The sequence below is a fragment of the Emydura macquarii genome, unplaced genomic scaffold (genome assembly GCF_026122565.2).
Source record: "Emydura macquarii macquarii isolate MOO-44397 ecotype Brisbane River unplaced genomic scaffold, CSIRO-AGI_Emac_v2 contig_312, whole genome shotgun sequence".
Lineage (NCBI taxonomy): Eukaryota > Metazoa > Chordata > Testudines > Chelidae > Emydura > Emydura macquarii.
This window is the reverse complement of record NW_027130449.1, coordinates 14709449-14725025: the sequence shown is the minus strand read 5'-3', so window position 1 is coordinate 14725025 and position 15577 is coordinate 14709449. Positions and strand designations below refer to the sequence as shown.

The 15577-nt window shown below is 48.8% G+C and overlaps 2 protein-coding genes across 5 annotated transcripts in view; both read right to left on the bottom strand.

Annotated features, from left to right (window-relative positions):
• Nucleotides 1–551: 551 nt before the first annotated feature.
• Nucleotides 552–6120, bottom strand: ATP5MG (ATP synthase membrane subunit g). Its single transcript, XM_067566293.1, has 3 exons — nt 5962–6120; nt 2763–2923; nt 552–741 (listed from the first exon to the last, which is right to left on the bottom strand). Exons 1-3 carry the CDS (start codon nt 6023–6025, stop codon nt 643–645), a joined length of 324 nt encoding a protein of 107 aa, XP_067422394.1. The 5' UTR covers nt 6026–6120; the 3' UTR covers nt 552–642.
• Nucleotides 6121–7527: 1407 nt separating this feature from the next.
• Nucleotides 7528–15577, bottom strand: part of UBE4A (ubiquitination factor E4A) — a 29309-nt gene continuing 21259 nt past the window's right edge. For all 4 annotated transcript variants that reach the window (XM_067566252.1, XM_067566270.1, XM_067566260.1 and 1 more), the window contains 6 exons: nt 15426–15539; nt 13667–13841; nt 13354–13534; nt 12282–12429; nt 10094–10251; nt 7528–8984 (listed from right to left, as the gene is read on the bottom strand). In XM_067566252.1, coding sequence (XP_067422353.1) covers nt 8846–8984; nt 10094–10251; nt 12282–12429; nt 13354–13534; nt 13667–13841; nt 15426–15539 — 915 coding nt within the window. In that variant the 3' untranslated portion in view covers nt 7528–8845. The remainder of the gene's footprint in view (nt 8985–10093; nt 10252–12281; nt 12430–13353; nt 13535–13666; nt 13842–15425; nt 15540–15577) is intronic.

Below are 15577 nucleotides of genomic sequence, written 5' to 3'. Positions count from 1 at the left end.
ACCAGCCTGTGAGATAAGACCTTAGGAGTGTTATTCTGATTACCTTCTTTCTTCCAGCTCTTTACATACACCTGACACTTTCCAACTCAGACTGGTAGAATAATCTGGGATGCCAAGCTGCTGTCTGATGGTTTAAAGCATGGGTGTATTTTGGTTCCCATAACAGCTACTGCTAAATCTGTCAGAATCAAAGTAAAAAATGCAGCTTGTGTTATGCAGATCTGAGTTCACAATCCCCAGCGATAACCACTTTAACAGATCAAACAAAGAAAGGGTTTCCTAGCCAGCAAACATTCCCAAGCGCTAGTCCTAAGTGAGTGACCCAAAAAAAATTTCAATCCAAGTTAACCTGCTATTGTAAAAGATTCACATTTTCAAGTGCTACAGAAGCAGCAGAGGGGTATAAATCCATTTCCTTGTGTGTGGTAATGCTTGAAGAGGGATGGCCTGCATGCAGCTAGATACTAACTGATCCTTTCTCCACAGCTGGCAACGCTAAGAGGGTGGAGACAAGCCCACGTTGTAAACATCACTAACAGAGACCACCACAATTCCACATCATTTCCTGGTTTTATTTTGTCAAATACCATTACAGACTTAGGGGACAAAGAAGCGAAACACAAGACTACCAAGGATTAGTCTTCAAACATTATATCCAATCAGGCTGCCTCTGCCTATGATCTCACCGATGTAAAACCACATCAGCACCTCTGTGGCCACCAAACCGTTCCTCAGAGCTTCCTGAAAGAAAGAAAGCCACAATTTAGAATGGTTGCTATTGCAATAACATCTCCCTTTGGTTTGTTAACCATACAAAGTTTGACTATGATGACAAGAAAGCCACCCAGTTCACGAGATAGCATCTTTACCTAAAGCCAAGAATGCTATTCAGAGTTTACTTCCCATCCACCCAAGGAGTTATAGTACATACGAAAGTGCACTCAAGTCTTAAATACAGCTTAGGTTTCAGACCCTTCAAAGAGAATGTTTTAAAGCATAAAATCTGAAAAGACAATCCAAGTTTCCATGCCAAACAATACACTAGACCTATGAAATAGCTGCTCAATACTGCTGGGCAGATCTGGTACCTGCTGACATAACTCCTGTGAATGGATGTTGAAAACTCTGCTGTCAAAAGCACATCTATATTCTACTAGAAGCAATAGGGTTAAGAAATGAAAAGCTGGTATATTAAAAATGCTAGTCTACTCAACCTACAAATTCTTCAGGAGTTTCAATCCTTAATGATAACAGCTCTATTGTTTTTCATGACAAGTAAAGGTTTTCAAGCTAGGATGCCAGGGGTTCGATAAGTTCCTGGAAAATATTGCCCTGTACACAAAATAGACTACATTTGCCAGACTTAGCTAACTCTGAATCAATTAAGACCCATTATTTTTAAAAAGCTACTTTTTGAAGACTGACACTATATAAACCAACAAGGTTTTCAGAATGCTGGAGGCAACTTCAGGAAGAGAGATTTAAATGTGAAGAGTTAAAGGGCATCTGTCAGAAGACCTGGATGAGGCAACTAAAGAATGAAACCTGCAGGCAATAAGTTCAGAGAACTATTCTTGGTTGTGGCTCCCATTCCTATAGAAAAAAGGCTATTACTGAATTACTTTACATATCAGCAAGGTGGTATACTAGTTGGAAAAAACACCCAGGTTGGACCTTGCTTTAGTATTTAACATTTATATTGTGGTAGCGCCTGGAGGCTAACCCCATTGTGAAATACAAGAATAAGGGGACATTCAATGAAACTGAAAAGCAGCAAGTTCAAAACGGATAGAAGAATTACTTTTTCCATACAATGCATAATTAGCTGGAAGAATTCATTCCCACATTGTATCAATGAGGCAGAGAGCTATTTATATGGATGACAGGAAAATCCAAATTTATAATAGGTATTTGCAAGAGTTTGGGAAGGGATAAAAACCAATCTCCATAAATTAAGAGTTAAGTGGAAACTTTCCTTGGGACAGGTTATCATATAGCTGCCCAACTCTAGGATTTTTGCACCTTCCTCTTCAGCATCTAGTACATGCCACCATCAGTGACAGGATCCTGGACTAGAGGAACTACTGGAATGATCCAGTCTGTCAATGCCCACATTCCTATTAAGGAAAGATGCATTTTCCCCCTAAAAGAGAGCCACACCCAAAAGATAGTTGCATCCTTCAGTAGGAACAGAACATAGCCCCATCCCTCCTCACTGCACTGTAGAAGGTAGCAGTGTTTTACAACTATACTGAAGCTTTGGGTTGTTATCACGAAGGTCAAGCAGAAGCATGAAATTCCAGACTAGTCAATTATCCATTACGCCTTCACACCATGCTACATACGGTGCTGGCTATGTCGACATTGCTATCAGAAAGGTGACAGTGCATTGAGAAGTCCCTTTGACAGTAAGGCAGCCGCAGACAAAAGTGGAAAGACCAACATCTGGCCATACTAAAATCTTGTATAAAAGCTCACTAGAGAAGAAACCACCATAAGGCAAAAGTGATATTTGGCCAGTCACACTTTTCTTGTCACAGAATGAGCTCGCTGAGCACTCAGGTTTGGCCAGGTTTTATCAACAACTTGTCTACCAAGTTAACTGTTCTGTCCAAATAACAAGCACAAGCCGTTTTCTGGGCTGCTTTTTATGCTGCTAGATGCAGCCCAGCTAAAAAGTGTGTTAACCAGACTAGCTGGAGAAACCGCAGGGGAAACACGCTTCTGTTATTCACATCCGTTCTTATTTAGCCTGCAGTTACCTTGACTGTAAGCTGTGCGAGGTGACCAGACTGAAAGCTTTTGACCATAGCTTTCATGCTGTCAATGGCCTTGGGGATCTCAGCAGGGGTTGGAGGAACCAGTTCAACCTTGGCATAGTGCCAAAATGTGGCCAAACGAGGCCTGGAGTAAGTCACAGCAGCTGGAAGAGAAAAATACCAGGATGAACTCACTGGAGGCTAAAAGAAACAGATGTGTGGGCTGGACACAAATATTGATATATGCATCACATTCATTTATTGCTTTCACCAAATGCGCACCCAGTCTGAAGTCAGAGCCGCTCCTGGATAATGAGCAGATATTTATTTCACTTTTAAAAACACAGGTCTAGGAACCCACTCTGTGCTCTGACTGCCTATTCCATAAATAAAAAAAAAATCACAACAGGAACATGAAGGTCTGCCCATAAATACATCCACCACAGCCAAAACCACTGGACTTAAAAAGGGGAAATAGGTGAATTTAGCAGCATGCTCAGAAGGTGAACAAATCTGGATGCTGGCAGACCAGATGTGGGATGGCGAATAAAAAAAAACAAAAAAAACAAACCCAAAGACCCCTTCTAAAGAATACTGTGCCATTAGCTCCCTTATTTATGTTGAGGAAGCTCCAGCTCAAGCACCTCTTCTGATCTCAACTGTGTCAGCATTTCACAAGGAGAGAGGCAGTCTTACAAGTAACCAGATCCCAAGCCTTTTAAGGGGTTTTAGGTTAAAACAAACAGTTGGAATTCCAGTCCAAAGCTTACTTTTCAGCCATGGGAGATTACTAGTCTAACGTGCTCCCAATATCCAACGCCACTTAATCAGGCTGTATACATCATTAAAAGTACAGAACATGCGTATCCCTGGGAACTCAGACATTCAGGAAGTCTGTATGAAGAAGAGCTTATTATGTGATGACCCCAGGTCAGTACCTACCCTCTATCAGCTGGTTGTGAATTGTGAAGCAGTTAGCTGCAATCTAAGTTACCAGATAATGATTAGTATAGAAGATCAATCATATCACTGATCTTTGCCAGCAGAGTGTTATGGACTTTTACTAGAAGGAATCTAAGTGGAAAACATTTAGTTGCCCCTATTTTTAAGACGTCATGCCTCAATATTGGAAGCATGAATAATTAGATGTTAGAATTACACTAGCCAAATAATTTTAATAAGGACAGCCACAAAAGGTCAGACCAATGGTTCATCTAGCCCAGTATCCTGTCATCTAACAGTGGCCAGTGCCAGGTGCTTTGAAAGGAATGAACAGGACAGGCAATCATCAAGTGATCAATCCCATCATCTATTCCCAGATTCTGGCAATCAGAGAGCATGGGGTTGCATCCCTGACCATCTTGGCTAATAGCAACTGATGGACCAGTTGAGATGTGTTTTATTAAGCTTTTCCTAAACAGGCAGCACAACTGCCTCTCCTCAAAAGCTGCAGAAATGGTAATGTGAAAACAATGTTATTGTTGGAATGAATCACAACTTTGCAGCATCCTGCATTTAAGCACAAGAGAACTATTGACAATTATGCTCTATATGATGCAAAAGAATTAAACACTAGGTAAACTTCAGACTAAGTGGCCTGAAAAGTACATCTCTAATACCAGTCTCAGTACACACACACACACACACACACACACACTGAATACTGTGGTGGAAATTCTCCAGTCTCCATAACGACAGCTTTTGCTTATGAAGGTAGATTCCACCTTTTGTTTGCATAAATAACCTTGAATTCAGCATAAGTTAAACAAATCAAACAATGTTTTTCAATTTACAAAAAGCATTGTGAGTGCCATGGGATATTGGTACATTAGTAATTCAAAGGGGGAAACCCACCCTCCAAATTAAACCCAGCATAGCTTCAGTTTCAGAAAGGGATACAGACATTCTGCACTGCATCCAGAAGATCAGAAATTCACTCTGTTAGACTAACTGAGAGTGAATTCCACTGTAAAGGGCCTTTGCGCCACTGAAAGCCCTTCCACCAAACCCCACGCTTTCGTCAATTGCCATGGCAGCTGTGCTGCTGCAGGATTTAGAGTAAAGCTAAGGTCTTCAACCACCACAAGACGTTCCACCTAGACTCTCTCTCTAGTTTATGCCAGTTACCACCTCAATAGTTAGATCACTTTAAAGTCAGTCACAGAAGAAAGAGATTTTGTTAATAACTCTCTCATATTTAGCACCCTTAAACAATATTCCTTGGCCCTCGGTAGGTCAGACCTTTTCTATTTTTGATTCTTCCTCAAGAGACTTCACTCTGAGGTTAGAGATACCCTCCCCGACTGGGCGGGCAGATTGCAGTATTTTAATGATAACCCATTACAGAGCAGAACAGCCTTTCACATGGGAAAAACCTCAGCTAAAGTAGGCAAAGCTGCAGTGTAAAGACAGTTTAAATCCGGACCCGCAGTGCTCAGCTGCTGCGATATGGACAGGTGGAAGGAGCCGAAGGCACAAGACAGAGCTGGCGCCTAGCGCAGCGCAGCGCAAACAGCCCGGCTCCGCAGCCGCGCAGCTCCCTGCTCGCTAACAACAGCGGGGTGCAGCCCCCGGCCGCCTCCGCACAGCTCGCTCAGAAGAGCAGCTCGGCGAAAAACGCAGCAAGGGCGGAACGAGTCCCGGGACAGCGACAGAACCAACCCCCGCCCGGCAGCGGACGGGACGGGACGGGAGGCCGAAGGACACCCGGAGGGGTGGAGCAATGCAGGGCACACAGCTCGGGTCTCCCATGGCACTCCCAGCCCCGGGCAGCCCGCCGCCAGGGAGGCCGCGCCCTGCTGCGCGCCGAGCCCTGGCCCGCGCAGCGCCCCGCGCAAAGACAAGCGGCCGGCGGCGGGGCGGGGCGGGGCGGGGCGGGCCCGGCTCGCGCAGTGTCTGGCCGCGAGGCGCTGCCCGCCCTCACCGGAGACGCTCGGGCCAGTGTAAGCGGGCGGCGCGGCGCGGCGCGGCCCGTCACGCAGCCCCCCCGGGCAGGGCCGGACCGGATCGGACCGGGCCGGGCTGGCGGCAGGGCGCGCGCCGCCGCGAGGGAGGGAAGGAGGGAGGCTGGCAGCCTGGGACGCTGGCCCGGGAAGGCGCGCGCGGCTCCAGTCTCGGCGCCCCTCGGCGCAGCGCTGGAGGCCGGAGGCCGAGAGCCGGTCCCAGGCCGGCCCCGCTCAGACCCGCCCGGCCCCGCTCTCACCGCTGACGAGCTGCGGGCCCCGCGTGGCGATGCGCTGGATCATGCGCTGGGCGGCCTGGGCCATGGCGGAGCCGATGCGGGGCAGCTGAGGAGAAAGAAGCCGCCGAGCCGGAGCCTGAATGTCACCTACAGCAGGACCCCTAAGGACCCCTGCCTGCGTCAGGGCTGCCCTGGTAGCGCCTAACACCGCCGCCACTCGCCACGCCCCCAAACTGCCCTCGCGCACGCCCCAGCCCTGCGGGAAGGGGACGGGGGCCATTTTCTCCCCCGTTTAGAGGCAACATTTTGATCAGGCGCCCGCCGAGGTCACCTATCGGCCATGGCGGGCTGCGCACGCGCAAAGACCTCATCTCGAGGGAGTTAAAGCGGCGCATTCCCGAACGCGCGAAAATGACGCCAGGATTTGATGTTTTTTGGAATCTTACCTGTTCCCCCCACCCCCGCCGCTGTGCGCGCTGGCTTCCTTTTCCTGACCGGCTCCAACCGGAACCGGAAGTGCACGTCCCGCCATGTTTGTTCAGGGGAACCAGAACTGGAAGTTCACATCCCGCCATGTTTGTTCAGGGAACCGGAAGTGCACGTTCCGCCATATTTGTTGAGGGGAACCAGAACCGGAAGTTCACATCCCGCCATGTTTGTTCAGGGGACCGGAAGTGCACGTTCCGCCATGTGTGTTCAGGGTTATGGGGGTCGGGCTTGTTTGGGAGGAGTCAGTGCCTGGTTGTTGTTTTTGTCTCGTCGCGTGCGTGACGACATTTGGCCGAGGGCCCTTCTGGCGCTTGCGCAGCTTCACCGCCTGGTTCGGCGGCCCGCGGGTGCCCGAGAGTCGCTCCCGGCCGGGCGGTCCCGCTGGCCAGGCGGGCCTGATCCGGGGCACACGTGCCCGCCCTGCGTTGCAAGGGCCTACGGGCCGGGCCGGGCGGGGCGTCGGTGCCAAAACCCGGGGGGGAGGGGGCGCCTGGCTTCTGCGGGGCCCCGGCGCTGCCGCTCGTGGCGGGGGGGGGGGGGGAGAGAGAGAGAGAGAGAGAGAGCGAGCCCCGCCCCGGCCCCGCCCGGCCTCGCCCCAGGCAGCCGCCAAGGCCGGTCCGCGCCTGTCCCGGGCTGCTGGTGCAGGTGCAAGGCCGGGGGGGGCGGGACACGAGGGCCGGGCTCGGCCCCCCCGCGGCAGCCTGTGAACCCGCCACCGGCCCCTGGTCCTGCTGCCCGCGGCACGGACCCGGCCCGGCGCTGCACGGGACCCCCCGGCACGGGACCCTCCGGCCAACGCGCGGCTCCTTCCGCCGCAGCACCGCGAGCCCCGCTCCCCCAGCAGAACACACCGTCAGCGGCCGCTTTATCCTGCCGGCCCGGCAGCGCCGGACTGCCCGCGCACACCCACCCACACACACCCGCACACCCCCGGCCCGGCAGTGCCCGCACACACCCACCCCCGGCCCGGCAGTGCCCGCGCACACCCGCAGCGCAGCAGCCCGGCGGTCCCGGCCTTAGGGCAGACGCTGCTTTGACCGGGTTCGCGCCGGTCCCCGCCGTTGCTCTGCGTCCCCCGGTGAGCAGTGCGGCTGTTTCCGCACGTTGCAGACCCGCCCAGGGGAAGGGGCGGTTGTAACCCCAGTGGGGAGTGGAGGAAAGAGATGAACAGCTGTGTGCACCCCGCAGATGAAGTGTCACTGTCACTGGCCGGGGTCAGAGCTGCCCAGGTCCATCCCCCCTTTCCAACACGCTGACCTCAGACCACACCGGCACTTACTCCAGACCGCCTGGCAGCCTGACATTTTATTGGTAAAGGCCGGGTCCCTCTGTCTATACACACCCTGGATACACGTTAACATGCACACCGTACAGTATAAACGTGGGCAGGATTTACAGCGTACCTGGACGAATACGTACGCAGGCGAGGCGCACCCAGGGCACTTTCCAGCAGGCTCAAACGTAGCAGAGGGTCATCACGCATTAAGGTTAATTTAAATGATAATGTCATTCCCCCCCCCCCGAACAGCTTGTCCTGGGGGTCTGGACATGGCGAGTTCGTGGAGGGTTGTCCTTTGAGCAAAATAGAAATAACAGACCACTAGCTGTCTGTCAGCCACGGGAGGGGCTTTTCTAAAACCAGTAGCATGTTTTCCAAACATGACCTCCCTATTCCCAGTGAGAATTTTGTTATAGCAGCTGCTAAATTGTCCAACTATCCCTCACTAAGGGATTCACATCCACCCTTCAGAGGGTGATCTAAACGTCGTGATTTCAGTGCTGCCCCCCTACCCTCGGCCATGCTGAAAGTGAATCCTTGTACACAACCAATATTTACAGACAGAACTGCATCAGAGAACCTCTTGCATCCTTGCAAACATCTAACTTAAGGGCTGCTGTAGACACAAAGGATTTTTTTTTCCACATTAAACATCATATGATAAAACATTACATAGTTTAAACAAGTCTGGAGCCAAAGCAGCTGTAACAGGGAGGAAACACAAGGAAGAGCTTTTCTGGCAGTGGCTGACAGCCACTGAACTGTGTGGCATGACAGTCATAAAAAACAGTGAACACTGTGAAGAACAAACAATACATGAAAATTAACCAGTGGCCAACAGAGAAAGAAGGGGCTGTATGATTCCTGGGCTGAGAAGCTGTAGTGCAGTTCAGGTTTCTGATTTCATTGAGAAGTCAAAGGAAACAAATAAAAGTAGAAGAGGATAAAAGGAAGAAAGGGCCTAAGCAAGAGGCTCCAGGTCTGATGGCAAAGCAATAAATGCAATCTTGGGTAAAGAGTACATTGCAGCACAAATTCACAGGTTCGCTGGAGCACCAGCCACCATCTCTGCAAGGCAATTTCACTCTCTTGCAAACAAATTATTGTTCATTTGTGTCAGGATGGTTTTTGGTTTGTTCAGTTCAGTGTGTCCTCCAGATGCTCCTTCTGCTTTTTCCTCTCTGCAAGCCATTGCTGGATCTTCTCTTTCAGCTCTGTGTTTGGTCTGATCTGGTCCATAGTGAGGGGGCTCCGATTAAAAGGATCTGTCTGATCACTATAAAAGAGAGAAAATAAAGGAGGCTCATTCTCGGACAGTACCATCCTAGGATTAAAAACCAACATTATGAACCCAAGAAATGGGGAGCAGAGACATGCAAAGCCACTGTTCCATCAAGTGAATCAGACCTGCCTGTGGACTCTGAGCCACTAGGTATAATCATTAGGCTTCATCGACACCTCCCCCCCCCCCCAGAAGGCTGACACTTCAGAAATGACACCCTCTGAGAATGATGAGTGATGAACATTTGAGGTTAAATTTCAAGGAAAACAAAACAGATCCACAGTAATCAAATACCAGAGCATACAACAGTACTTCAAAGAGAACTTAAACCACAGCCCAGATCAGCTGGCAAACCTCTGACTCTTACAAAACACAGAAGAGGATTACTTAGGGACAGACTGAAATGTGCTACTATTTGGATGAAAAAAGCCATCTCCTATAATCATGCTTTATTGGAAGACGTCTGTATTCTGTATTTATCTGTATTCACCAAGATGCCCAACCTATCCACTTACTTTTTAACAAACCAGGATGACAAAACACCTGTGGTTTGCCCAATGTTTGAATTACCTTTAAATAAAAGCAAAGTCTTCATAATCTCCACCCCAACTTCAGTCTCTAGCCCCGAGTACCTCTCATATACGTTATTCCATTAAAACAAAAGAAACAGTCTGGTCTGTGCAAGTTTGGACACGGATGCAAGTTTCAGAAAGCTGAATTCCAAGGGGCCAGGGCACAGATTAAACTGCACACAGTTCCATAAACGTTTAGTACTTTTGAGAGACAGATGAATTACGGCCAGTTCCAAACATAACACAGCTAAGATCTCCTAGACTCTGGAGCAACCGTGGGAACTTGGAAAGCAGAACGACTGTATCCGCATATGGGAATGTCCACTTTGTCTTGCCTGGATCTGACGGCACAAACGCTTACCAGCCCTTCCCAGCAAACCTCTAGTGAAGCAACAGCTCCGCAGACACACTGCTGAAATGAAATGTGTTAGTCTTTAAAGTGCTACATGACCCTCATTGTTTTTGCTGGATACAGACTGACACGGCTACTCCTGTGGAACTGCTCAGACACAGGTCACTTTTCTTGAATACCTGAGGAGATGCCTGGCTATAGTGGACCTGTCCACAGTGACTCGGGAAGACGGCAGCATCACAGGATCAGACATTAAAGTGCTCATGATAGGATCCAGGAACTCATCACATGCGTCTGCATAGGTCTCCTCTTCCTGCTGCTGTCGGTCTGCAAGAGACTGGCAGATCCATACACAGCCATTAACACTAGGCTTTGTGAAGCAGCTCAAGTTTTCACATTCACAAAGGGGTGGAGCCTAGCAGTGCAGAAAGTCTGGCACTTTTCTCACTTGAGAAGTACCTGACAGACAGCATCCATACACATGTGGATGCTCTACCAAACCATTTGGTTTATAGCCAGAGCTCGGACACCAGCCTGGCTAAGAAACTGCAGGAGCCCAGAAAACACATCACAGCTCTGGCATGCAAATAAACACTGGGCACACAGCTTTGCTTCTGCAAACTCCTGAGGTCTAATTGTTCCTTAATTTGCATAGTTGCAGTTGTTAAAGTACCATCAAAATGTAAATCAGTTCCTGGTTTCAATTTCAGACACAGCAAAAGCATCTAGAATATAACGATCTATTGGAAAACAGGAGTTGCCAGCTTTCCCCTTGGCAGCACGGGTAGGGCAAAATGGGGGGTGGAAGCTTTTGGAGGAGCATGGCTCTCGTGGTTGTAACTTTCCACCAAAACCTGCACTGAAGCAGTGACTGATTAGCACTGATGGGGTTTCCAGAAGCTTTTACAGCACACTGTCTTGTCTAGGTAGACTATAACCACTCTGCATCAGGGATCACCCTTTTATTGGTTTGTAAAAGACCATGTCCATTTACAGAGCTGTATACACATATTACAGGCAGGGGTTGTATTCTTAACTTTTTGTTAAGGTTGCCTAAGACTTCACATTGTAAGACCCTGTGCTGTTTCAGTGCTGATAACTTTGCCAATCTAAGTGTTTGGGCTGAAATTTGACATGGCAGGTGTCTGCCTGAGGCTTACATTTTTTAGAGAATTTCAGCCAAAATGGCTCAGCTATCTCCAAGGAGGAGGCTTGGAAAAATGTTGTTTTGCTCATGTTAAAATATTCTGGCAACTTTTCCTTTGAAAAGCTCTAGCACCATCACACTTTGGAGTGGGGACTTGACATTTGGAAGGGGACTGGTCTGTGTATCAGGGATGTGCTTTTTGTCATCCCTGTGAAAATCTGCTCACATTTGGCCTTAGAAAAGAACTGCAGTTTACATATGCTTAGTAGAGATGTCTTAGATTTTAGCAACTAAATTCCCAGAAGATTCTGTCTGCACTGGGCATGCTACAGCCTGGATCTGGGCAGGACTTTACCCGAAACTGCAGCTCTAGGCTGCTGTGGGCTGTATGAGATCCAGGCACTGGAAGGAAGAGGAGAGTCTGTCTCCTTTGCGTTCACAGGAATAAAAGACCTAGGGCATGGCCACGATTGGCCTGGGTCAGCTGGCCCAGGCTGTGGGGCTAAAAGTTATTGTGTAAACACTGAGGGTCAGGCTGGAGCCCAAGACCTGGGATCCTCCCCCTCGCAGGGTCCCCGGAGCTTGGGCTCCAGCATGAGCCTGAATGTCTACACAGTGATTTTTCAGCCCTGCGATCCCCAGTCAGCTGACCCCGGGCCAGCCGTGGGTTTTTTACCCCTGTGCAGACATACCCTCAATGACCTTGCTGCTGCTGCTGCTGCTTCCCAGCATTGAGTAGGAGGAAGCTGCCTAGTCTGAATGCAGAAGGGACATGAGATGGACCCTGCAGGGGTGGGGGGAGCAGACTGCCACAAGGAACCTTGGGAGGATGGTGAGACAGACTGGAGACTGATGGGGAGAGGGAAACTGGGAGTCAAGGTGTTGGAGGAGACAGACTGACTGAGCAAGGAGATTGGGAACCAATGGATAGGGGAACAGGAGATAAACCTGACAAGAAACCAGGATGCAGGAGGGTGGCGAGAAATGCGACAGCCAGGGGACAGAATGACCCTGAATGGAGGAGCCCAGGGAGGGATAATGGGACTGAAGAATGTGAGTGGATGTTGGGATGAATAACTGAAGGCCAGGGGAGGAGGAGAGAGAAATCAGACAAGGAGCTGAGGGGCGCATTCAAGAACTTTCACTCTGCCTAGAGGGAGCATTGGTAAACGGATGAAATCACCAACAACCTCCACCAGACCCCTTACTCCTCCTCTCACCTTGATCCGCTCAGCCAGGTTACTGAAAGCCACTATCATGTTGCCAGGCTTATTGATTTTCTTTAGGACTCTGACTGTCTGAGCGAACAGTGTCGGCGAATAGGAGCGCCCGTCCTTGGGCACCGTGGCACAGAAATTCTCTTCATCGCTGAACCACAATTGCAAAAAGAAAGAGAACATAAAAGCTCGCATATGTGAAAAGGGAGTGAATTGCTGGCTGCCGAGACATCAACCCACACAACGTCTGAATTACTTCAGTAAAATGTACACCGGAAATGGCAAAGTGAAACAAAGGGACACCTCCATAACAGCTAAGTAGTTTTTTCCAGCCTGTCTCCACACTGGGCTACACTAGCTACAACCATATTTAAACTCTGCTAACTGCTGCTAGGGGTACAGAGGTTTTCCCAGGCTAGCATGGATGGTTTTTGTGTGAGTGTGTGTGTGTGTGTGTCTGAAAACCCTATTATAAAACATGTTGTACCCCACCAGGGACAAGGAACCAGTGTATAGCATTGCCTGGCTACCATAATTAAAAAAAAAAAAAAAAAAGAAAAAGAAAGAAAACAAAAATGATAAAATACAAAACCACCACACAACACACACACTGGCCAGGGAATTGTGACAGAACTCTGCTAACCACCACCATGTTTAAACAATCACAGCTAGAAGAGCTCAGTTCCCAGTGTAAACAGAACTACACACATCACATTAAATGGCATTTCACTGGCCAGATTTCCTACAGAAAAGCCTGCTGTATGTAATCTATAGACTCTCCATTATTAGTAATCTCTTGTAGAGCCTTAGACCCGCAATTGCTCAGATGAGGGGTCGTGGTCTAAAAACAAGTTTTAGAATCCAAAATAATTCCTGGCTGGATTATGCTGACTGCAGTCAACTCAGGATAGAATCTGGTCCTTAGCAGCTCACCCCTCTCCTGCTCATGGATTTACCGGGATAAATTCCCAGAAATCATTTTTCTCTGCCACCCCAGCAATGTGAATCCATTGTGTAACGGGTTTTATTTCTCCAGGACTGCTGCCCCCTTGCAGGTTCTCACTCCCTCACATACCCAAGGTTTAAGTAGATGGTGCAGATGTCAGAAACTAGCTGCTGGGGTTTGAAGTCAAACTCGCTGAAATCCTTGACTTTTAGGGCTCCCATTTTAGGACCAACCAGGTGCTGCAGGAAGTAGTTCAGCATGGAGATGATGCGCTCAGTAAGGAAAGGGTGCACAAACAGGGACTTAATCTCTGGAATAGAAGTCAAGAGCTCTCTGAGCATCAGAATAAATCAACCCTTCCACACCAACCCCTTAAACCAGGCAAAGCTTCCCCAACCATTGCCACTCTCCATTCCCAGCCAGCAGGATTTGCGACCCATACCCGAGGTCAGGAAGGCCAGGGTTCCGATGGTTTCATTGGACATGATGTTGTGAAAGCGAGCCAGCTGACCAAACATTTGCAGACTGGATTCCTTCTCCCGACGAGCCTCCTGGGACAGGTTATCCCACTCACCACAGTCCTTCTCTATCTGCTGAATTTTTATCTTACTGAGGTACTGAAAAGATAAAAGCAGAAGAAATGAGCAGTGGTCTACTTAGGAAGCCTGACATGCTCAGAATGCTTTTCATCTCCATTGGGAAAGGAAATCATTCCATGAGTTCAGTAGGTCTTGGGAAAGTTCCTAGAAGGCTGCTGTGCACATCAGAGAAACATCACTACGCATGGCCCCTTGTCAGCCACCTCAGCAAAGAGCGCCTGGTTGAATTGGACCATGGAGGCACTTCTCTCCTCCCTTGAGGGTAGGCTGAAGTCTTGCGGAAAGCCTGAACTGCTGCTGCCTGTGATAAATGTGGCTTGTAGATGACCAGAATTTAAGTCTCTGGTACTTTCAATTGGGTATTTTTCACCAGCACCAATTACACAGATAAACCAAAAACAAGAACGGAAATAATGTAACCCAGGGTATCATGGAAATAATGTAACCCAGGGTATCATGGAAATAATGTAACCCAGGGTATCAGCTGACGTTCTGGCTGCCGGGCGGGACAGAATCACAGGGCCTCTCCTTTGCCAGCTCAGCCCAAGTTCTCACAAGCTTCCCGCTACCAGCAGAAGCACTGACTGATACGTTCCAAAGAGAGTCTAGTTCACTGCAGCTCAACAAAAGACCAACAAGAAAAACAACGATTACATGGTGCATCAAGAAGGAAGAGGGAAACTAGGAGAGTAAAACTGGCATGTGGATGAAAAAGGATTGAGCAAAGGGTGAACCAGATTAATCAAGGATTTCATTTCTTGGGATTAAAGAAGATTCAACAAGTGAGATACGCCACACCATGGAAGTAACTTGTAAGTTTCTTTGCAGCAGTGGATGTCTTTGCATTTCCACTGACATATCAAACCTCGCACAGCAGAGTTCCAGGCCATAGTAAATCCCAGAGCCAGTCCTGTCAATGACAGGAGCGCTTCTCTCCGAGTTTACACAAGGCTCCCACAGACACACACATTTAACAAACAAAAACACAGAACATTCATTTAAACCACAAGCAACATTAGGAAGCACCTATAAACATTCAAGCAGCTGGGTTACATTTATGCCGCCTGGCTCATCTGCTAGTCCCCAGGCCCACACTTCCAGCATGGGACATACAGTTTAGCTCTCCAAACAAAGGGCTCTTTTTATAGTAGCAACAAGCAGCTCCAAAAGGTGTGGTTAGAAAATAATCACACACTGGGGACACAGAAATTCATCGGGTCTGATGCCTTGTAAACCCAAAGGACAAAGCTGTCTTGAGAACTGCACCTCTGTTAAGATAACAAAGCATTTGTGAAGAGAGCCGGAGGGATCTGGTAATCAGCAACTGCAAGAAGAATCACATGACCCATTTATAGTTCAGATAAGCAACATGCAGACTCCCTCATGACTGTACCAATGTGCTTCAGTCCTGACCTGAAAACCTTGCCTGTGTTCTGGCTTCCTCCCTCCCTCAAAGTTTACCAACCCAGTACTGATCCTGGCCTGCAAGAGCCCCTCGGGTTCTAGTCCTAGGTCCCAAAGACAGTTCTGCCAATGCCCTTTCAATCATGACCTCGAGCACCTACTTCCTGTGCCACAGCTAGAGCGCCTTCCAAGCCCTACCTGTATGGCTTCATCCAGCAGGAAAATGGCATCATTCATGAGCAAGTTAAGGAAGCGCAGGAAAAGGGGGGGGTTCATTGCCTCCAGGTTCTCTGAGGCATAATCCGCCAGACCCTGTAAATCACACAGAGAAATGATGAGTTAATGCTCCA